The 23801-nt window shown below is 42.9% G+C and overlaps 2 protein-coding genes across 6 annotated transcripts in view; one reads left to right on the forward strand and one right to left on the reverse strand.

Moving 5' to 3' along the window:
• Positions 1–6984: 6984 nt before the first annotated feature.
• Positions 6985–18931, reverse strand: CCNE1 (cyclin E1). Its single transcript, XM_069793547.1, has 11 exons — positions 18715–18931; positions 18511–18601; positions 18215–18283; positions 11517–11659; positions 11301–11436; positions 10330–10476; positions 9412–9507; positions 8907–9041; positions 8704–8815; positions 8461–8618; positions 6985–7637 (listed from the first exon to the last, which is right to left on the reverse strand). The coding sequence occupies exons 1-11, from the start codon at positions 18726–18728 to the stop codon at positions 7515–7517; spliced, it is 1224 nt and encodes a 407-aa protein (XP_069649648.1). The 5' UTR covers positions 18729–18931; the 3' UTR covers positions 6985–7514.
• A 423-nt stretch (positions 18932–19354) lies between these two features.
• LOC104322813 (uncharacterized protein F13E9.13, mitochondrial) overlaps positions 19355–23801 on the forward strand; it is a 44062-nt gene continuing 39615 nt past the window's right edge. The window contains exons 1-3 of one of the 5 annotated variants that reach the window (XM_069793548.1): positions 19355–19462; positions 19627–19702; positions 20911–20993. In XM_069793548.1, coding sequence (XP_069649649.1) covers positions 19630–19702; positions 20911–20993 — 156 coding nt within the window. In that variant the 5' untranslated portion in view covers positions 19355–19462; positions 19627–19629. Of the gene's footprint in view, positions 19463–19626; positions 19703–19921; positions 20167–20276; positions 20486–20910; positions 20994–22366; positions 22418–23801 lie in introns of those variants that run through there. The other 4 variants (XR_011326501.1, XM_069793550.1, XM_069793551.1 and 1 more) reach the window with 4 other exon arrangements.

Raw genomic sequence — 23801 nt, forward strand, 5'->3', positions numbered from 1 at the left:
TTCTTACCTATATTAACAGAAGTCAGATCTTCTTGAAGTTGTCCGATGGAGGAAGCCAACAGACAGAGAAGGGGGGGGATGGGGACACAGAACAAAAAAACCCCATGAACCCAGTTCTGGTTGGAAATCAGGCTAAAAAAATAAAAAAATCAGCACACTGTCACTGCAAGCAAATACCATCCTCTATTAGGAGGTTTCAGGACCAGCCATCCCACGCGAGCACCTCTCCCACTCCCAGCAGAACGGGGTGGCCCAGGCAGCGAAACATTCAACAAACTGTTTTGTTGCCACTTCTCAGGGGAAAACATTTGCTTAAAACCAGTCAGATGAATTTGGAGTGATCTATAGGGCACTTTGTTATGTTAATGACCGTTACCAACTGTCTCTTCTTTATAGTAAAGTGTTGACTCATTGTCAGTTGGGGCGAGACAAGACAGCATGCTTGTGCCTTGCAGTCCTTTTGCATCACCCAAACTACTCATGTGAAGACACTTTAATATGAAGAGACACTGTCTGTGGCCATTATTAACCTCCTGACTGAAGCCCAGCATACTAATAAAACCACGCAGGATCAGCTAACCTTTCCTCAGAGCATTCTTCATTCTGCAAGATTTTTGGCCAAAATTAAAACATTTTTCTTCGCTCTCACAAGCCTGTGGCTGACAACCAGACTTCCCAAACTAAGATGTAAAAACGTTTTCACTTGCCCTCTACTGTGCCCAAATAACATCATCATCATTCTGGCATAGGTAAGAGGGGATGCCTCCTGCGAGCCCAGAAACATCAGCTTTACGAACATCAGAAAGCAACATTTTGCAGATCTAGCTGAGATGAGAAAGCAACTTGTTTATCTCAGATCAACCTTAAACCGAAGTGTAACAACCAAACCTTACTGTGAGCTGTACAGTCCAATTATTACATTAACAAGTAAGTACTTGGAAGATGAATATTGGAGTGAAAAAAAAAAAAAGGTTATCTTTTAACTCTTGTCATGGTCAGTAATTCTTAACATAGAAAAACTGGGCTGAGGTACTGAGCTGCAGAGGCTGGCATCATAGTAGAGTAACCCCCTCAAAAAAAAAAAAAAAAATCCAAACACCTTACACAGAATTAGAAAATAAAGCACCATAGCCCTCTTTTCTGTCTGATGTTGTTACACTGGGATTCAATCCAAGAACACTCAAACCATTTATCCTAGTTATGCACAGGGCACGCAATAGGTAAGTTCATGTAACTGGAGTCTGAACACGATAACCTGGGAAATCACAGCTGTCCCTGCTTCATCTTTTGCCTTGTGGGGAGGAAAAAAACCAAACCCTTTCCTACACAGCTTTATTACATATTTACTCTCTTTGCAGTGAACGCCTAATTTCCAGCCAAACCACTTATTTTTAGTTCTACATAAGGCTTCTTCCATGCATATTTAAGAAAAAAGCAACAATCTAGGTCCAGAGCGGTGTGTGCTGCCTGCCCATGCTAACCGGTGGCAGTCTCACCCTCTCAGCCTTAGTGGATTTCACATTTTTATGCCATCAATGTGCATGGTGGTTTCTTTCTGAAAGCTTACATTGGTGCACAAGTTACTTTGGACCCCTGACCCTACTGAAAATAAAAGAATCTTCCTCCAATGAAAGAAAATACGACATACCAAGATATGCTTTTAGTACCAGAAAAGTCATGTCCATGGTGTGGCCTTTAGCTGCATGATTTTCCAGAAAATGTCTAGGCTTGCTGCTTTTCTTTGTCAGGAAAATTTTTTAGCTCATGGTTAAACCCAGTATCATTTCAGTTTCAAGGAATTTTACTGTACACAGTTTGTAAAAAAACAAATGTTTGATCATTTGATTTTGCCTTTATAGCTTAGCAGTGCATTAACATGTGTGGCTGAATACTTTTTTTAAAAAAAAACAAACCCACCAGTGAAGACCAACTGCAATATTGCCAGAAAGACATGAAGTGCATTTAGATGTAGAGAACCATTTCCCCAGCACAGCCACTGTCCGTAAACACATTAGCTCCTCCTCTTTCTGATGCTCATGGAAATATAAGCAAGCAACTAAACCCTTATTTCTCTAGCCAAGCCCAAGTCAGAAATGTAACATTTGAGACTCATAATACATCACAGGAAAATATGCTCATAAAGGAAATACTTCCCCTTCAAACAAAGAGAAGGTATTGCTGGGCAACTGCAGGCTCTTCTCCATCCCCGGAACAGAAGCTGGTGCACATGGCTTCGAGTACAGAGTTGGTAGAAGTAAGGCCTTAGTCTTACGCCGAAGAGTAGGGGATTTTCAACCCCTCACATGTCACTAGCAGCCTCTTCAGTTCAAGCAAGCAGGTATTTAACTGAAATGCCTGGGAAGAGGAAGAACAGGTCTATCCGGCCAGGGTTCACTGGTGAGAGGAAGGTTAGGGTGAGGCTCTGCACATCATTTTTCCTTATATCCCAGGCAATCACATATCCTAAGCCAAACGGAAATAGGCCTTTCATATTTTTCTTCCTTGAATATTATTGCAGCCCTGCTGAAACACCAAAAATCAGTACATTATAAAATACATTTGCTTTCTTACTATACTAGTTACATGAGAGCATGTTCAGCTCAGTAAAACAAAATGAGTTTTCACCTAGATATGCAGTTCCAATAGACAGTCTGCTCCTCTGAATTGCCAGCAGCTGTAGGACCAAAGCCCCCTGGGGTCAGAAAAGTTTTCCTTCCTTCCTTGATAGCCATTTGATCTAATTTGTCCTCAAACATGCCAGTCTGCAGAGTCTCAAAAATGCTGAATTTATTCACTCTACAAAGAATATTTTATTTCTTTTTATAATCTCAAATTCATCATAAACAGAAATAAAAAAGCTTTGTATACAAACTTACCCTTTTGTGCTTTGCATGAACTGATTATTTCAAGAGACTGAAAGGAGACAGATTATGTAGTATTGCAATATTCTGCAGTCTTAATTAAATGTTTGATTAAGTATAAGTTGTGTCAGTAGCAGACAATTAAAAACTTGAAAGAAACAGATTTTGTACTTTAAAGGTAAGACGTAAAGAGACTTGTTTGCAGGTAGCATGGCTGAAAGAGCCTATCACCAAAATGCATATTGTTCAACACCTCAAGCCAAGTGACTTCTTTACCGGAGTCTTAACTTCAAAGCACAGAAGTTTCACAAATGGGCTGGAAATCAAGTGCTAGAAGGGCAAGAAATGGACATTAAAGTCTTCTCATATTTGTATGTAATCATCACCTCCTGCCATCTCACAGACACAAAAAAAAACAAAACCAGAGAACCCAAACCCCTCAGGTTACTCCACCCTGACTGCCCACCCCACCCTCGGCAGGTCTGCACCCTGCAGCACAGGCGATGCTGGCTGGGGCGAGGGCAGGAGGACCAAAAGAGGACAGAAGAACCACGCTGCTTTATGCCACAGGCGTCACACGATGGACCTGCACCCCTATTTATGTGCCGAGTCTGAGCAGATCTCTCCAGAAAGATTACAAGAGCCCAGGTCAAGCTGACCTCAGCCTTGCCAGCAAGGAGGAGCTGTGCTTAATCCCCCCAAAATTCAAGGCTAGACAAAGTCTGAGTTAACCTGTATTATTTCAGAGTATGTGCTAGCATCTCCCTTCTTTTGAGGGGAGACGGTTGTGGGGGAGGAAGGTTTGGAAGATGAGGGTATGAGTAATCTGATGCTTTCAATGTGTGTTATTAAATACCTAGAAGAAGCGTGTTCCCAAAATAGGGGAAGATTGACACCAACAGACAAGGTAAAGCAGATCTATCCAATGTCAACCTGTGCACTTGCCAATTCCACTGCTGCACTGTACATTGCCCCCCTGACTATTTCCTAACAGACTTTTACCTAACCTTTCAGTGCCCTGACTGGGTGTTACTCCCATTAAAGCCTGGAGGAAAGCCAGTTGTAGCCTTTGGCAATTCCCAAGCCAAAGTTCAGGTACCCCAATGCCTCCCCCGCAAGAGGTGATGCTGCTATAAGCCTCGTACGCTTGCACCAAGGTCCAAATTCACAGCCTAGTCGAAGTAAGAGCATTTTACCCAGCTGCCTGAGTTCAGGCTGCTACGGCTGTGAGACAAGCCAGCTACACTGTATGTGAAGGAAACAGCACCCAGGAATTAGGAGAAAAATGAGCCAGGTCACAAGAGCTTGCAGGGCCAGCAGCTCCCGTGGGATGCCTGGCTGAATATTTGTGCAAGCGCTCCACTGAACTTGTGCCGGTTGCTTACCTCCACCTCGTGCAAGCAGGGATGTAATAAAACCCCTCGTGTTGTAATTCCTGAGAACCAAGGGGAGACGCTGACCTAAGACCTTGTCGCAGTTTAAGCCCAGCCAGCAACCTTCAGTTTTGCAGTAGCAGTAATACAAAATTAGCACTGGATTCATTTCTCTTGTTCAAAGTTTCTCCGATGCCCCCAGCTTTCAGACCAAGGTGAAGTTTTGATACATAGTTATGACAAACCTTTCAGGAGGAGGAAGGTAATCATATGCCACCTGGGTTACTGCAGAATTCAATTTACTTTCCAGCATGCTTTATTCTGGTCTGTAGCTATTAAGGGAGAGACAGTTTCCAGCTGAGGAGTGTGCAGCAACACACAGCTAAATTGCTTTCACCAGAGCCCCCCCGCACTCCTGCAGCGGGAACTGCAGCCTCATGCGTTGCCCCTGGAGCCCTCTCCCCACCTCTCAGGGTAACACACTTCGAGTTGGAGACAGTTTGCAGGAACATATTATTTGATGTTAGCTCATCTTCGTTGCACAAACTTCAGCCCGCTTGTAAACACACTAAACCTTTTTCTGTTATCTAGCTAGGCAGAACTGCCCATCTGCTTCTCTCCCTGCCTGCTGTGAATCTGCCTCCAGCCTGGTCCAGGACCAGAGAGAACTTAGAACAGGATCCTCAGGCAAAGAAACACAGAGGGAACTCCCTCTTGGGTTTGTTTTGGGGTTGAGGTTTTGGGGGTTTTTTGGTGTTTTTTTGTTGTTGGTTCATTGGTTGTTTTTCCAATAGGAACAACTATCTTCCTTAAAATTAACTACACTGTTCCTCCCTAAAATGGTTTTCAGTGTATGGCAACAAGTACACAATTTTTCAAGCTACCCTAGAAAGACAGCACACTCAGACATAAGTATCCACACATGTTGCAAGTCAACCAGAAACAAAGATTCTTAAAGCATGAGATAAAGATGAGAAAGTAAGAAAATAGCTCTTAAGGTAAGTCACCCCTGTTGGAAAGTACTGTGTCTCCAGCGCATGATTGCATTCCTACCTGGGAAGCTGCAAAAGTGGTTGATCTCTGCACTCTGAACAGACTGCTTCCCATCGAAATAAAGCAGGTTGACCTTTTGGGGGGAGGGGGAATTAAAAAAAAATTAGCAGGATTACTATCTAAAGCAGAGGTCCAATTTAGAAAGAGGCCTGTTATCTGAACAGTTTCATTCATAGATAAATGTGCATCTCTCAGATACAGGTTTCCCACACAGCTGAGAACACATGAACACCTGCATTCACCCTTGAATAGGTACTAACCAGAAGGTTATATTTAGCTTAAACTGAAAGTTAGAGTTCATTGTATCTGTAATATTATTACAGCATATTTTCTTGAACAGTTAAAAGTCATAAAGAAAATGCAATCCCCATTTATAAGGGACCAGCTACAGTTTAAATATGATTTTTAAATTTATTTTTTTTTTAGAAACAGATGAAACATGTACTAAGTACTGAAAAGTACAGCAAAAGGACTAGTACTGAATCTTGGCTGGTGATTTAGGAATTAAGCCTAGAGACTACATTTCAGGAGGGTTATTTTTCCCCCCACCCCAGTTTTGTGTTCTAAATTTAAGGACAAAGTACCAAAATGGGTCTTGACAATTCCTCCCATGTTAGAAACTTTTTCAATAATAGGTAAATATAATATTCTTTTGTCTAGGAAATGTAGTTCTCTGAGAAATTAATTCTTCTCTGAACTGGCACCAGCAAACTTGTTCAGCTAACAGACTTGTTTTGTTAGCACAGAACTTATAGCCATTCATTGCAAGGGAAAAAAAAAAAGCCAGCAACATAAAATAATTTGCTTACCATTAGTTACCATAGGCATTTTTATTACATTAAAGCTTTAACATTTATCAGAATACTGGGTAAGGGAAGAACAAAAGGGAGAATAACTTAGGGGAAAAAAACCAACCCAACAATAATAAAAAGCAGCCTTGCTGGGAACTAATGTTTAGAAAAAATTAACAAACAGCAGAGTAGGAGCTTCCTGGAATGTAAGCGTTGTAGCATTTAAGTTATCTACAGAAGGACATGATGAATCCTGGCAGTCTCACAAAAGTTTTCAGTGTTGTTGAACAGTCCTTCAAAGCGAGTATCATGAGAAAAACAAGCAACCATTTTTACATTTATTTCTCTATTTCCCTTTTTTTCCTAGAACCATGACTTTCCAGAAAACTTCTTACTATGACTTCCCAGATTCTCAGACCTTGCAAAGGTCAAGGACAACTCTTCCTGTAAAAAGGCACACACCATTCCAGAATTCAATTTTGCACAGAAGACTATTAGTTGTCAAAGACTATGCCAAAATCCCAAAGTTTAAATGATTATGTTTTAAGAAAAGGTAGGATTTTCCCACTGATCCCTTCTTGCTATTAAGCATAACAATCCAGACAATCTGATTCAACAATTTCCTAATACACTGATCATTAGAAAGTGTGTTGTGGAAGGATTCTCCACCTACTTGTCATGTTTATTATCCCCTCCCTAGCCACCTGCATCTGGCTAAGGGAAATCCAAGTAGCCCAGCATGACAATATTATCTTAGTATCCAGAAAGGAAGTTTTAATTGATAAGCCAGTAGTGGTAAATAAATAAAGCCATAGTTACTACATTATTCATCCCCAACTCCCACACTACGAGCGGTCACAGTCTGAAAAACCTTAGCTGACCATAATTAAAAGAAAAATAGGAATATACATAAAACCAGCTGTCTTAGACAGCATTTTTATTAAAAATGGATACACAGAGACATAGCAGCATTTACAATAAAGAGTTTTTAAAAAGGCATCAAGTTGTAAGCCAACCATTTGAAAAAGAGGCTTTGAAATGTTGTCTTCCACAGCACTTTTTGCCCATTTGTCAACCGGGGACAGTATGACTGCAGATTATCCAAAGGACAAACAGGCACAGTAACTAATCTAAACTTCAAGCCCTTTTTCTGAACAGTTGGTCACATCAAGCATCACCCTCCGTAGCAGCATTTGGAGCACTCTTCGGTGTTCTTTTAAGTGGCTGGTGTACTTGATCCATTTCTTTAAAATATTTTAATGTTCAATAAAAATATTTCAAATAGAAAAGTTCTTCTGTCACAAAAAAATTAAGGTTTCCTTTTCAGATTCCATAAAAGCTTATGAACTTCACTGGCAGCATTTCTGTAATGGAGCAGGAGTTAGAACCAGCAGAACAGGCACTTCAGCAAAATTGTCTGTCAACAGTTTCTAAGGTCATATTGGCTTCAGTCCAGAAGACTGTTTCTTACTACTTTGTGGTGGTGTAAGGACACCAGTGGGGAAAGGTGAAGTCCTATTTTGCTCAGCCAATATGGCTTGTTTTGCTTGAGCTTTGTCCTGAAAGCACAGAAAAAGGAGACAAAAAAAATATTTTTACTTTGGTATATTTATGCAACAGATCAGCACAATTCAGTGTTTTATAACTTGATAGACTGCTAATCTGGAAATGCTTATCTGTATCTAACCCTCCTAAAAGTAACTGATAAATCATGCAGTACACAATAGTTAGTGAATACAAACCCCAAGAGGTCAGTATTAACTTTTGGAATCTGATATCAGCATTATGGTACTTGTATCTTCAAGAAAGCAATATTCAGAAGCAACTGAATATGAAGAGCTTTAACCTCTACTACAACTGAATAACCTAAATAGAAAAAAAAACTCCGATAGCTTACATTAACTACAATTTGTTGGACAAGATTTTGATCCTCTGTAAGTTTCTCATGCTAAAAGCCACTCTTGCTCAACTTCTTGTCAACCACCACTGTCAACATAACAGTCCCACAAGATCAGTCTCAAGTGATCAGTCTTTATTTTCTCTTTTTCAGACGACAAGGTTGTATTAGCTGTACTTCCTATAGAGAAAGGTCTAACATACAATACTTGAAGCACTTTAAAGGGTAGAAATATGCTTCCGATTTCTAGGGTAATTATTTGCTGTTTGAGATGAGAGGCTTTTTAAACCAAATACAGAACAAGTCAGGTCTCTGTCCCAAGAATTTTGCAACTGGAATACAACCTTACACGTTTTATCATCTGCATACACTCAGTCTCAATCTGATAATACTTCACTTAAGTTTACTGTATGTTCTAACCAAAGAAGAAACAAGATGTAGGAGATTTTACAGACACCTTTTTAGTTCATTATGCATATACATACCAGCAAATCCAAGCTGTTTATGTGCGTCTGTATATTGTGCAAGTCTTCAGGAGCTATACCTCTAAAGTGTTTGAGTTTGGAGCTTCCTACTTCCCTTATAGCCATTGCAAATGGAACCATCCATTTTACACATTCCTCTATCTCACACCATTCATAACCTGTAAGACAAGACACACGCTTATCTGCCTGAATGAAGACTTAACATTTGTAAACACATTAGACATAGTTTATAAATGCCAATACCTGAAACTTTCTGCATCAACTCAGATGAGGAGAAGTGATACAAAGCAGAAGCTGCAAGTACTCCGTATGTATATTCCAAGCAGCCAATATCCAGCACACAGAGATCCAAGAGCTACAAGACAACAAATTGTTTTATAAGTCTATCACAAGAACACTTTTTTTCTCCAAGTGAAATAGTATTTGAAGGAAGAAATCAGTCTTACCTCTGCTATTTGTACAAATATTTGCTGTGGATATTGTGGCTGCAATACCTCATAAAGCTCATTTAAATATGCAACTTGCATGTAAATGTTTAGCCATGATACAACTGTCAGTGGATTTAAGTTCCAGTTAAGAGCCTGAAAGAGCAGACATGCACAAGACTTCAGTATTAATAAAGAGTTCCTAACTTAAACCATGCAACTTTATTTACTCCAGATCAGAAGCTGTAATTCCAGTTCATCAAGGCATCTTTGAAACACACAAATCTAATCCTCTCCTGTACCTCCTCCTGCTGATAGGGTGGGGGAATGATTCATTTTGTTAATAGGCACATACTGGTGGATGCTTTAGATCACTTGTTACCTAAAGAACGCTGTTTTCTAATTAGAAAGAGAAATTGTGCCTCTTAGCAGCACATAAGATTAACTGAGGCTCTCTGCTTTTAGTCTGATTATGCTATATGTTTTTAAAAACTAAAGTAGAACTAATTCCACTTTGAAATATTACCTTCATAATGATCAATTCCATACTGAGGATTTCATCTTCTGTACAAGCTCCATCTGTAACATAAGCAAACTGGTGCAACTTTGGTGGATAAATTTCCTGAAAGATAGGAAATCAAGTATTAATTTGTGGAATAGGTTGAAACTAGTCTCATGTGCTAAAAAAAAAAAAAAAAAAAACCAACCAAAAAAACCAACCTACCCCTACTTCAGCATTTCAAAACATTGGGGAAAAAAGAAAAGAAGAACCAACACCCCATCCTAACTCATGGTGTTCTACTCTGCCTTTAATATACAGATTCCTCGTTCAACCTTCCTGCTCATAGCCTTCACCTTTCACTTTTGATGGATCAGTACAACATGTTTGACTACAGCACCATTGAGACTGTATCATAATCAAGACTTTTTTTATACATCCTAAAGAAAAGGCCTTTTATCCGTTGCTTGAGAACAGATTGAAGAATAATAGCCCTCTTAAAAGACAAACAGTAAGAACCTAAAAAGTGCTATGTATTTTAATAGTTCAATTTGTTCCAGTAAATAAAGAATAGCTCAGACTATCATCCAGTAGGTACACCACTGACAACAGAATTGCAACAAGTCATCTATGCATACAGCAGCCAGCCAAAAACTCATTTAGCAACCGCAATTTAAAACTTTACATTTATTCTCTCTGAGAAGACTATCCTTTTAAGATTAGAGAGATACACTATGATGTTAGCTAGTCTTAATTTTAGCCACTTCTAAAAAAAACATAGGAGGAATTTTGGAAAAAGAAAAAAAAAAAAGAAAATATTTTTTTTTCTGCCTCCCAGCTGAAAAGTCATAGAAACAAACTCCATAAAGCCTGCCAAAACGCGTCTAGTGTACAACTGTCTGTCCATTCACATTTTTATGTTTAAGTAAAGCTGTAGATACTTACCTCAAGCTTTGCTGCTATGAATAAAGAAGAGATACCAATAAGCTGCAATAGTGTTTTTACAACATTCTGTTGTGTTGCCATAAACCGATCAAAGAAATCTTGTGCTAAATAAAAAGTTTCTCTATGAAGCTTGTAGACTTCACAAACCTGGAGAGACATCAGAGATTACAAAGGTCAAGAACAGTGTTACAGAGTCAAAACCAGATGCTACAGATGTATTAAAAAAAAAAAAAAAAAGGCAAGAGCTAGACATAAAATTCATATTGGCTTTCTGCTTCACTGCTATTGTGAAGTAACATGTTAATTAAGAGCATGAGCTAAACAGTTTCCTTTGACACAAGATGACTGCCACTACAGTAACTCCCAAAACAAAGATATGAGAGTGAAAACCCTTTTAGGAAATGCAAGCACATGTTCTAACAATGTCAGAACATCAATTCCTTGTTTTTACAAAGATGCATCATTCCAACATCTCAGAAGAGAAAATTCTCACAAACACTTCAGAATTAAGAACACAGACTATGCCACCAAGTCATCCAAACAGCAAAAAAGACTTGCATACAGAGTTGTAGTACATTCTACATGCCAATAACAGATAGAGAGGTTGTGAGATGCATCTAGTCTCTAAGCCACCACACCTTCCTTCTTTCAGTCACTTTCACAATCATTTCTGCAGCTTTTATCTGCAGCATGACCTTAAAAAGCTTACATTGTGGAGCTTTAGGGACAAACTGATTATTATCCGCTATCAGTCTAAATGAATATCAGAATATATTGTCCATTTGCACACCATCAACTCAACCCATTATATATTCTTTTCTTAAGTTTGGTACCATTGACAAACTTTAAGATGAAGACGAGTGTCTAGTGCTAAATGGGTTATGCAAACATCATGAAACGTAGTTATGACAGTTATTAGTACACTTTAAGAAAAGCACACGTGAAATACTCACAAGCACTGAAAAGCTTACCTCCATTAGCCAGTCTAGAAGGATTGTTCTCATTTTCGGTTGCAGGAGAGGGTGCCTCTGCATATAAAGTTTATCCCTTACATACGTCTCTTCTTTGTTTATCATGTTTTTCCATACGTCCTCTCTGTTTGCCCAACTAAGAAAGATCAATAGGTTTAGTCTCCAGTCATAGGACAAAAGGAAGGCAGACAAGCAGCAGCAAAATGGCACACTTACCCTAGAACTGGTAATGGTGAAGCTCTAGTTGGAACAACACTTAGATGTATAAAGCGAGAGTAATCAACACCAACTGGATCATCATCTTTATCTGGAGTAGGAATCAGCATATGGGCATTTTTGTGAACGTTATCCCAGGATGGCTATTAAATGAAATACAAGATCTTACACTGTGCCTTTTTAGATAATCATTTTAGCTGTAAATAGAAGACAAGACATTGGCAAGAAACTATGACAGAAACTATGATTACCTCTTTAAACTGCACAGAATCACAGAATCATTGAGATGAGGAGGGACCTCTGTAGGTCACTTTGTCCAACTCCCCTGCTCAAGCAGAGCCACCTATAGCCAGTGGCCCAGGACCATGTCCAGATGGCTTTTGAGTATCTCTAAGGATGGAGGCTCCACAGCCTCTCTGGCAACATGTGCCAGTGCTCGGTCACCCTCATGCTAAAAAAAGTGTTTCCTGACATTCAGAAGGAACCTCCTGTGCTTCAGTTTGTGTCCATCTCCTCTTGTCCCATCACTGGGCATCACTGAAAAGAGCCTGGCTCCATCTTATTTACATCCTCCCTTTCAAGTATTTAGATACATTGATAAGATCTCCCCTAGCCTTCTTTTCTCCAGGCTAAACAGTCCCAGGTCCCTCAGCCTTTCCTTATAGGAGAGATGCTCTGGTCCCTTAATCATCTTAGTGGCCCTTTGCTGGACTCTTTCCACCAGTATGTTCAAGTCTCTCTGGTACTCGGGAGCACAGAACTGGACACAGTAGACCAGGTGTGGCCTCACCAGTGCTGAGTAGAGGGGTGTTGCTTATTTTCACAGTAGAGCAAGTTTGCAACTAAAGCTGAAGAACATTTACCCTGTTCTCCTTTTGAAGGACCACAATGGTTTCGTGGAAGAATATCCAAGTCAGAGTCTCCTATTGTCACGTTGCATTTTGTTTTTACCAAAAATATTTTGCGTGAAAGCAAGATGCTTGCCTTCAGGTAAAGAATAAGCAGATAGAACTTTAAAACTCAATTTGTGATTATAATTATACAAATACAAGGTCAGGATTTCTGGTAAGGAATATGTAGATGCAATGCCTGAAGTTGTGGTTCCATGCAAATCAACCTTGACAATGAACACAGCAAAAACCGTAGTTTATAGAATTTTTCTTATTTATCTTGCAGTGCTAAGATGAAAAAAACAAAGCACTTATGATCCAATTGTTTTCAGAATAAAGCAAGTACATGTTAAGCAATTGCCACTAACATATCAAGTTGACCATTTCATATATAGAATTTTGCCAAGGTCTACAAACATCAGACATCTGTCACTTCACCCGTCATATCCTTTTATTTGGACCAGAACTTAAGTTAAAGTTTACTTTTCTCCTGGCTAACTCTGTTAAATGAGATCTTGATGTATGCTTCACACAGTTCCCCAGGAAAATAATACTTGCTTTATTCTGCAGTAGAATACAAAGCCAGCCCCATGTCATCATGCCTAAGCAAATTAAAATTTGGCATTTCTGCCTAACAGTGAAGTCAGCCATCTTGCTGCAAACTGATCTGTTCTGCAGCACTAAAAGGAGAGAACTCCCTAACAAGATTCCTAATGTGCTTCAAGGAAAAAAATAGTAAAAAAAAAAATCAGAAGAATCATTAGGTGCTAACTAATAAAATGCTCTACATTAAATTTTGCCTCTCACAAAGAAGCTTCCACACCTCATTTTTGCCTGTACTTGCTACAAATGACATCACTTTCCAGCAAAATGGCTACTCTCTAGCACCAGCTTCAGAAACAGAAACCACTGACTTGATGAAACAAAACCCACATTTTTCAGTTCACTCACAGCTCAGACTTTTTTGTACTTTGAGTTACGGACACACAGATGGGTAGTTTTTCTTCTTGGAGTTCTACACGCAAATCTAGCATAGCTACATACCCAGCCATGCCACAATTTAATTTGGCTGGGGGAAGACAAAAAGACAGAATAGTATCTTTATCTTAAAAATGACAGATTTCTTATGAACTGAAAGTTTCAATGAAAGTGTCACATCAGCATTGCTTTAAGTTAATTTTTGTCCTCCCTCAAAACTAGACTTTAGTCCCACTTTGTCCTCCAAACTGCATGGCAAGCCCAGCTGCCAACAGCCTTTGGGGAAGTGCTGCCTTATCAGTTAATCAGCAAACCAATAAAAAAGCAGTACATTATCTAATATCCATTTAAAGGTGCCTACTACACCAGCAGCTTCTGAAGGACAAGGCATCTGCTCCACAGAGTTCTCAACCAAAGCAGATACCTCACATACTACATTGCAGCAATAACAACAATTGATTTAGGAGATTTCACCACACCCAATCTTCTATAAGGAAACACAAACCAAGGGTCAAAAGCCTCTTAGGTGTTTTGAGAAGAAGTGAAAACAAAGGTTTTGACTAGATAATATCAGTCACCAAGACAACTGGGGAAAAGTTGCAAGCAACAGAAAAAGATACAGCTTCACTAGAGACAAGGAGGAAACAAATGCGCAGGGACCTCAAAAGCAAGAAGCTACCAGGGAGACAGGAGTCTGAATTAGCGTAAGTGAGAGAACCCTACAGCTCTGGCATGGATTTTGTTTGAGGGAATGAGCATGTTAATCAGACTCTTGAGTCTTTAAAGCAGATTTAGCAAGACATTCAACCAAAACTAAGAAACAGTATCAAGAAACTGCATTACATCACCCTGTAACTGTTACGAAAAGGGAGCCACCACTGAAAAAAGAAACAGTTTAAGGTGGGGAGGGTGCGAGGAAACCATGAAGAGCTTCCTTTGGGCTTGCACAGAGTCAACCCCAAAGCAGAGAGCTGCCAAAAAGCAACAGATGTTACAGAGAATCTGTGCAGCCTAATGGAGGAAATCCTACGGTCCTGGGCTTACTTGTGAGGCAAATAGGAGCTGGGTAGGATACAAGCCAAAAATCAATGGGGAAAACTGCCTCTTCAAATCTATATAGAGCCCAGCAAGAAAGCTTGGGTGGGTGACACCCACAGTAATATTCCGGATACAGGAATAGAACAATTGATCAGAGATACAGATCTCTACCTCAGACCTGAGAGCTAGATACGGATCGGAGAAATTGAACTGAGGACATGAGAAGGCTCCTTAGGAGGAGCACCAAGAAGGGCAAAAGGTAAGTGAAGTCCATCAGAGCAGTCAAGCCCATACAGCTATAAAAAAAGAAAACCTAGGAGTTCAGAGGTGGTTTGTTTGGTTTTTTTTTAAAGCTCAAACACTCACACACCTCGGTTTCTGCAGCATGTTGTCATTCACTGATATATCAAACGTTCATTTAAACAGAACTTTTGGACATTCTTCAGGCATATAGGCCAGACACAAAATGGAGCCAGTAGCGACCACTGGGGTCATTGTTTACAGGCAGAACTTTCAGTGAAGCAGCCACACCTAAGAATACAAGCTGCTGAGACACTTGCGTATCTCAGCATGAGCTGGGAGCCACAACAAGCCACAGACCAGGGCAAGGAGGGTAGCAGGAAAGCAGAGGAAGAGGGTGACCCTGAACTGCATTCAAACAGCAAGGTCAGAACATTTTCAGCATGGAAATCAAAGGCAGAGGAACAGGAGGGGGACAGGCCTGTTTGTCTCACCCTAAAAAGCAGCACCTCCTAGCAGAGACGTATCAACTACTAGACTGCAGCCTTAGTTTGCCCGTCAGTAAGACTAAAAGTCTAGACATTTTTCACTCACACACATTAGTTTGAAGTATAGGGTTTTTCTTTGCCATCACAAAGGGATTCCAGAATTAATAAATAGGAGACAGAAGAGCAACTCCCATTATTAAGCTGTTGCAATTCTTTCTGAACAGCATAGGAGCTTCTACTACTTTTAATTTTCTAAAGAGTCTGAATATTGTCCTGCCTCAAATTTGGGCCAAATCAAGCTCTCAACCTGGATACAGTTTACATTCTTTGTTTGTCTGAAGACTTTTAAGTTGTTTTTTGGGGGGTGGGTTTTTTTTTTTTTTTTTTTTTTTAATTGGATCTTCTAAAGATAACCTAGACTAGTTAAAGAAACTTTTTGGAGGATATTTTCAAACCAGTTAGGTGGAACATTTTGACAACAGTAAGACCAGATTCTGGAAAAATGTCTAGTGAGAAACTGATCAAAACTATTTCCTGAGAGTTTACTCCATCTTCTTTTCACATGAAAACATTAGTTTCATCTAAAGAAACTAACTTTTAAATTCAATTCTCCGCTATAGATGGAGGTGGCCATGTAATTTGTATCACAATTCCACGGATGACTCTAAACTAGTTAGATGAATTCTGTTTTACACAGAGCCTTGGAAGTGTATCTGTCCGCAGAAGGCAGCCAGAATTAATATGAGAATTGCTAGCAGAATTACAGCAGTGCCAGTTCTCTAAAATCAAACACAGAATTTATGCAATACTCTGCTGTCACAAACCTGATGATATAGCCACCCTTTCATCACATAAAGGGTAACGGCATCCTAATTAAGAACTCAGGCCTTATGTTCAACAGAAGCAAACTAATGAATTGACTATGAAGATGCCGTAAAGTGGGATGTGACTATGATATTTTGCCTTGTGCATAAAGTAGTGTCAGTAAACAATTTATTTAATGTAGAAGTCATGTGGTATAGGCTGCAGTGGATTTATAGCTACTTGCATTTTAGAATCGCTGTGCCTCAACAGAATAACTATCTCACTGGCTATCATACAAGCCTGCTATACTGCTGCTGGAACCGTAAACATATTCTCATTAGTGGCCCATGGCAATTTATATCAGAGAATAGCTTGTGTCACACCATAGACTGAAGAGCTGCTGCTGTGCAGCCAAATGTTAGCTTTTTTAAACAGATCTGTAACAATCTGGCTACTTTGTCACAAAAAAACCCTTCTCTGTGTAGGGACAGAAACACAGATACCCATTTTATTTGTGGTTTACAGAATCAAAGGGCCAAATCCCACCAGCACCTGAGCTTAACTTGAAAAATTCTCAAGTGAGTATTTTGGATGCCTACTGCTTAAATTATCTAAATTTTAATTTACCTATCATTCCTGAAGTAACATTGAATGGCTATCAGGCCAGGAACACAAAAATTGGAAGTCTTTATCCACTTTCAAAGTCGAAGGTCAATATACACAAAATATAGTTCAACTTTCTCTCCACTGTCTTTCTGGAAGAAGGTAAAATTGGGTCCCTGTTGAGGTTTTTTTAACAATACCTTACTATTATGCAATAAGCATGCACAAGAAGCCCTTGCTCAGCTCAAACACACTGAATCTTTTGGTGAAGGAGAGTGCTGTGGTGAAGGACAGGCAGCTCTTCCTTGTCAGAAGTGAGAAATTAGTTTAATATACCGCACAAAAGAAAGACAGAAGGGAAGGAGAGATCCCCTCATTAAATGCTCACCATTTGAGCCCTGCTTAATATGTTGACTGATAACTAGTATACGCAGTTGCAACAAGCAGAGGCCATTCCAAACAATGATGCCCATCTGTTATGGTAGCACTTTAGTCTTAGAACTTCCAGCTGCCACTTCTGGTTAGATGTGTCACATTATGCATAGCCTTGCGTACCAAATGAGTATGGTCTGTACTCCCTGATCATGACTTTTGCAGCTTAAGCATCGCCCTGCATGTGCATTAACAGGCTGAAGTCCTAGTGACAGTAACTGAGCAAGCATGTGTGTGCATGCAGGGGAAAAAAAAAAAAAGGGAGGGGAATAAACCTATTTCAAAAAAACCAGGCTACTCTCCATTTTATTTAGAGTGGGCATTTCAACGTACAAACGCATCATGCTTTCAATACCCCATACCAACACAGCATCCAATATAGATACCAATAGCATCTCAGGTTCAACGATTACAGGAGGGGCACTAAGGGAGCAAGAAGACACTACTAAAGTTAGTTTTGACTTCCTAACTCAGGTCATTCTAAATGTCTTACTGAGAAAACCAGCAATGGTCACTACTAACCTCCACTGCAGGCCTGATTTCCACAGCTAAGTGACTTTACAGAAATTATCCCTCTGTTTTGCAGAGAAATGAAGCCTATTTGACTACTGCGTTAACATCTAGTATAAGCTTCAAAGTTCTAATCAGGAACCTCATACTCTCTGTCAGTCTGATAATGACACTTGTCAATAGGAATGGAGCTGATGGTGGAAGCAAAGGGGGATCTTTCCTCTCTCCCAGGCGATACGTAAGCAGAGACACAACTGCAAAGAGAATCATCCCAAAAGATGATTCTGTTTGTATACTTAAGCATCTTGTGCTTTGGCCTGCAAGGTACAGCATGTAAGCGCATGACTGTATCCTTGCGACTCTCTAGAGAGGTCAATGCAGATCCCCTCCATGCAGGCCTAAACGCGTACGAAGGCTTTTGTAAGACGCACCCTTGCAGTCCTGGGACAGATGGATATACCAAAGTATTAACATAATATTTTAGACCAACGCAGGCCTCATCTCTTGCAAAGACTGCAAAGCAACCTGTGTGACCTGAAGTGTTTTGCACTCTTCATCAGCCGGGGTTGATAGTCCCCCTCGCCCATTGCTATACAGCACGTGGTAGCTGTGTCTCTGTTGCACCACGTTCGCAATAATAATGAGGTACTGCAAAATAACAATAGGGTTAACCGAGATTACAGTAGCATGATCGATCTAAAGCCAAGCTGGTTACCTGGTTTTCATACTGCTTTTTTCTAGTCATCTCCATTTTGGCAACTTCTTCATCAGGATCCTGCAGGAACTACAGAAAGGAACATGTAGTTTCGGGAGTACAACCCCCGGGACAAGCGACAGCCGGCCACCGCGACACGCACCCGGCGGGTCCCTCAAGGTCGCAGCAGCAGACCACCGCCACCACATGGCCCCCCGCCACCCAACAAAAGGAGGCGAGGGCCCGGAGGCCAAGCCCGGCGGCGGGCCAGCCGCTGGCCCGCGGGCACCAGGGCGGGCCGCCGGGCCCGCACTCACCGTGGCCACATCGGCTTTCCTCTTGCGGGCTCGCATGGCGCACTCCGCAGCCCCGTCCCCCTTGGCGGGAGCCTTCTCCTCCGCGCAGTCGCTGCCAAGAGAGGAGAAGCTGAGGGAGCCCCGGCCGCGGGGAGCCTCCTCGGGGGTGCCCGACGGAGACCTCGGCCTACAGGGCCCCGCGCGCGGCGGGGCCGGCGGACTCACCTCTCCCGGCGCATGGTGCCCTCCCGGGCCGGGTCGGGGCGAGCGGAGCGCCGTGCGGGGAGCGGCCGAGCAGGCCCGGGCCCCAGCCCCCACAAAGGGCCGCGGAGGCGCGGGCGCACGGCGCGGAAAGGGCGGCCGCAGCCCCGGGCCGGCCCCGCCGGCTCCCCCCGCCCCGCGGCCGGGCACCCCGGGAGGCGGCAGGGGCGCCCGCCGCCCCCTGCCCGCGCAGTCGCTCGCTCACCGCCGCGCCGGCCGCCCCAGACCTTCCCGGCCGAGAGCGCGCGAGCGGGCGGTGGGTGGGTGCCCGGCGGAGGCGCTGGCGGGGCGCAGGGGCAGGGCGGGAGCGCGGCGCGGGCGGGCTCCGCTGGGCGCCTCCTGCCTCACGGCGCGGCCGCTCCCGTCCCTGCGCACAGCGCGGCCCGCGCCGAGCGGGACATTTAAACGCGCGGCGCGGGGCCGCCTCCCCGCCCGCCCGCACACGTGGCCCCGCGCGCGGCGCCGGGGGCCGGCGCCCGGCCGGGGCGGGGTCTGCGGGGGGCGCGGCGGGGCGCCGCCAGCCGCCGGCGGGCCCTGTGGGAGCGGCGCGGGGCGCGGGATGCTGCGACGGGGCCGGGGCCGGTGGGGCGGGGCCGGGGGCGGGGCCGGCGGCACCTACGCGGAAGCGGCACCGGCAGCAGCAGCAGTAGCAGCAGCAGCGCGCGCGCGGCCGCAGGTGGTCACCGCCCGGCCGCCGGCGGGGTGAGCTGAGGTGAGCCTAGCCGAGCCGAGGGAGCTGAGAGGAGGGGCCCGGCCGCCCCGCCCCGCCCGCGAGCGGGAACGGGCCCGGTCTGTCGGCGGCGGGAGGCTGGGCCGCCGCCATGGCCGGCCAGGGCCTGCCCGGCCCTGATCCCCTCCCTCTTTCCCTCCCCGCAGGGCATGCGGCCGCCCGGGCTCTTCGGGCAGCTGAAGGCGGCGGTCGTCGGGGTGGTGCACGTGGGAGCGCTGCCAGGTAAGCGGCGGCCGGGCGGCCCGCCGGCGCTGCGCCCGCCGAGCACGGCCGGCCGGCGGGACAGGGCCGGGCCGGGCCGGGCCGGCCTCTTGTCGGCGTCACCCGTTAGCCCGGCCGCGGCCCCCGGCGCAGAGCCCGCTCCCCGGGAAGCCTGTCCCTTCAACCGCCGCTGCGGGCCCCTCGCGAAGTGCCACAGGTTTGGGCATCCCCCCCTTCTAGGGGTAGAAGAGGCAGGAGACGCTTCCGTGGAGGGAGCCAGAGCGAGGAAGCAAGGGTTTGGCTTTGGCGAGCTCTCCACCGCTGCGCTTCAAGAAGCAACGGCTAGGAAACGACGCAAATGAGCATTGGCACAGTGTTGATATCGGATAGAGCTCTCGTGGGTCCTGAGAGGCAACAAGGAGCTCAGATAAGAGGCAGGGTTTCTTCCACCCTGACCTCCTCATCCACCTGTCCCGGGGCTCAGGGTAAGCAGAGCTAATTACAGCAGCTGACCTTCCCCTTGATCAGCTGGTGCCTGGTGCTCCACGTGTTCCCAGAAGCAGCCTCCAGGCATTATGGCCAGCTTTCCCCATGCTGTGAAATCAGACCATCTAACAAAGTTGTCAGGGAGCTCTTGGCAGTCCCCATGTCAGACTCTCAGTGCCCGGCTTTCAGAACCCAAGTATCAGAAGAGGCTTTGGGGTTGATCTTAAGGGAAACTCACTGAACTCCAACAAAATCCATGCGCGTTCATTTCTGCCATGAAGCACTTACACCGAAGATCAGATGCAATCAGCCTTGCAGGTTAGGGTTTAAGATAGCTTTGATTTTAAATTGGCTGTTGTTTACCATGGGCATTCTGGACACCTAGAGGCTGGTGTTGCCCTAGGCTGTATTGGGTGGAGCATCACTAATGCAGGATAAGCTATAGTAAGTACAGGAATAACAAGCTAAGAGTAGGTCTGGTGCAAGAAGAGATTTTAGCAGATATTCCTCAAGCTGTGAATTAGATTTAGGAGCTGAATGGTTACAGCAGATCTGTCAAGTTCAGCTAAGCAAAGAGATGCCACTAAGGCACGTTGTGAGGAGATACTGCAGCCTTTTAGCAAGTTTATCCTGTTTCACCCTATTTCAGTATGCCAATTGCTATAGTTGTGCTACATGAAAGCTGTAACTGTATGTGGTTTTGGTTTGTACATGCCCTGGGGTAAGCAGCATTATTCTTGCAGGGACACCAAGAAGTTCTCTTCCATTGACCCAGATCATTGATCAAGCTTGTCAAGAGGCAGAAGCTTACAAGGATGCTGGAGTTGTAAGTTTTGGTTTCCTTCTTCCTATGGCAGCATTTACACAATGCTGCTTCTGCATAGCCAATATTTTAAACTGAGTCTATAATTCATCAAAAGCAGCTTAAACCACATGGTTTAGGAAGATGTTTAAATCCACATCTTTTATTTCAATATGGTAAGTAGGCTTTGTAGATTACAAAACCTAAAGTAAGTATCACATGCACCCAAAACAATTGAAAAAGCCTAGATTCAAATTGTGTAATTCAAGTTGCTTAAGTTGAATTACCACCAATTTCTAAGAATGAAGTCAATTTAAGGCGGGGGGGGGGGCGGGGGGGAGTTGACTGCACCACGGCTGGTTGCTGGCATTCTAGGTACCTGGCTGTAGAATGCTTCATCATCCAGTATGACAAGCCACTCTATTTTTAGTTCTGTACAACACTGGTTTCATGAAGTCATGGAGAAATACCATGTGCACAGTGGAGGCACTGCATGCATACTTCAGTCACTTGTAGGGTGCAGGATCGCCCCACATTTGCATTTGTGCCATAACAGCACAGATTATTCAGGGACCAAAAAAAAAAAAGCTTAGGCCCTTTTCTGCCCTCTTTAACCCTTCTATCCTAGCCCCCAGCAGCAAGCATGCCTGCTTTGCACATCTAGAAGAGAAGGCCCAAAAGGCCAGTCTCAGCCAGAGGCAAGTACTACCAACTGAACTGCTGTTGGACCTAAAGTGGTGTAGTAATCTTCATAGGTCAGTAGATTTTAACAGGGTGTATGTCCTTTTGAAAGGTCAGATATGTTTTAAACATTTCATTGCACCTCATCTTCAGGTGTTGATGTGCTTTTTCTTTGACCTGCCTACAGTATTATGTACTGTTTCTGGCATAGTAAGGTGGTGTCCTAATGTCCGAAGTTTGAAAATGCCTTAAATAAGAAAGTAGTCACTGCTCTGAGCTGCTGGGTTTTTTGCACAACTTTAATAACAAGCCAGTTGAAACCTTTTTAATGGCATAAATTGGAATGATACTTTACAGACTGAACAGAATTGAATGCAAGAGCTTAGTCTAAATTATAGAAGATCAAGGTCAGAATGGAAGACAGGTCACACTAAGTGGGTTATGGGCAGAGCGCTAGTAAGGGTAAACTAGGAAAGAATCCCAAGAACAGAATTGTTGAAAGGATAAACAGCAGTGCAGAAGAATGATGTTTCCATAGGTGGGCTTCAGTGCCTATGAACCAGATGAGTTTGTGCAAGATGTCCACCCAGTTAGAATAATCGCTAGCTGCAAGTTGTACAGAATGAGTAAGTTTCCTTCCTTTTCATGCCTGTTGAAAGAACAGGTGTGCAATAGCTCTGTATTCTGTACTGTGACTTTCTATTTTGTCTTTACAGTTACAGAATCAACATGAGGTATAACGTGATTTGATCTACATCAGAAGAGTGGCAAGTACTAGTCTCCGTCTTCTGTGTTAGAGGAAGTGGTTACACAAATGATCTGTAATTCTTAAAGCCATTACCCCACATTCCAGTGCTTGTTTACCCATTTCCCTTACATAGTAATTAAACATTGAAACCTTTAGCAGCAGGGAGAAAATGCCAAGTATACTGAAAGGTGAGGGAGGGTACAAAAGCAGTTACTATCACTGCTGACACGCATAAAGCTAGAACAGTTTTAAGACAAGCTTTAAAATCAGTACTAACACAAAATTTTGTGTTTTATACTTTACTGTCTTTTCAACAGTTGTAATAAATTCTGCTATTCCAGGTCTAACTTGTTTACCTTTTCTCCTACTGCATTGCATTCTCAGAACTTGAATATATTTTTAAACCTACTTCTCAGGTAGACAGATGAGGTGAATGCAATTATTTCTCTACACATTTGGACAAATTCAGGGCTTAAAGTTATGCTTAGTCTATTTCCTGTAGAAGTCACAAGAACATCAGTATACATTCCACAGCAATCTTCATTCTAAAGGTCTGTACACAATAGTGTTATAGCAATATGACAAACAAATCCCTTATTAATGCCATAAATGTCAGAGAAAATCAGGAGAGCTTGCATAAATATCAGTATGGTTGCCTAACACTTTCTGCAATTCACTTGTTTAGTTTTTCCTGGTACTTTAAGAGAAATGCAAGTTTTTGTGATAGGAGCTTCCTGGCTTTTGCACTGATACCACCACTCTTCCAAACTAACTATCCTGCTTCTGTAACAGGAATATATTTGGGTTTCCCCCTCAGTACTCAGAGTGAAATGTTAAGCTGTTTTTCTTGTGGAAGAAGAGCTAGAAACTTAAAGTGTTTTTTTTAGCACAGATGTTTCTACTGACAGAATTTCCAAATGCTGCCTACATTAGCCTTTAAGAAGATACGTAACCATCTTGCTGCTATGAGATGTTTACATGTTGTCTCAAGTTGCTCAAATTGGTGTTAACATTTAAAAATAAAGTATATGGTCTTGTTCACTCAACACACATTGCACTTGGAAGTAAATCCTATATTCAGAAAAAGGTGACTTGTCTGGCACATTAGCAGCTTAACATAATAAATATGAAAGATCTGTGATATTAGAGCACAGTAATGAAAACAAGTCAGTGCTCAGTTAGGAAGCCATCTGTGCTCAAAATGTATATGCTTTGTACTAGTGTGTTGCTAAACAATGAAATTCCCTAAACAAGATTTTATAAGCAGCAAGCTATGATCTCTGCAATTTGTATCTGCTTTTATTTAAGAAAAATGCAAAATGTATATTCAAGTTAACTTTTATTCATTCCATTTAGCCTGGGTGAAGCTTACTTTGTAGCCAGAAAACGGAGCACAAGTTCCC

This window comes from Haliaeetus albicilla, chromosome 10 (assembly GCF_947461875.1).
Source record: "Haliaeetus albicilla chromosome 10, bHalAlb1.1, whole genome shotgun sequence".
Classification (NCBI taxonomy): domain Eukaryota; kingdom Metazoa; phylum Chordata; class Aves; order Accipitriformes; family Accipitridae; genus Haliaeetus; species Haliaeetus albicilla.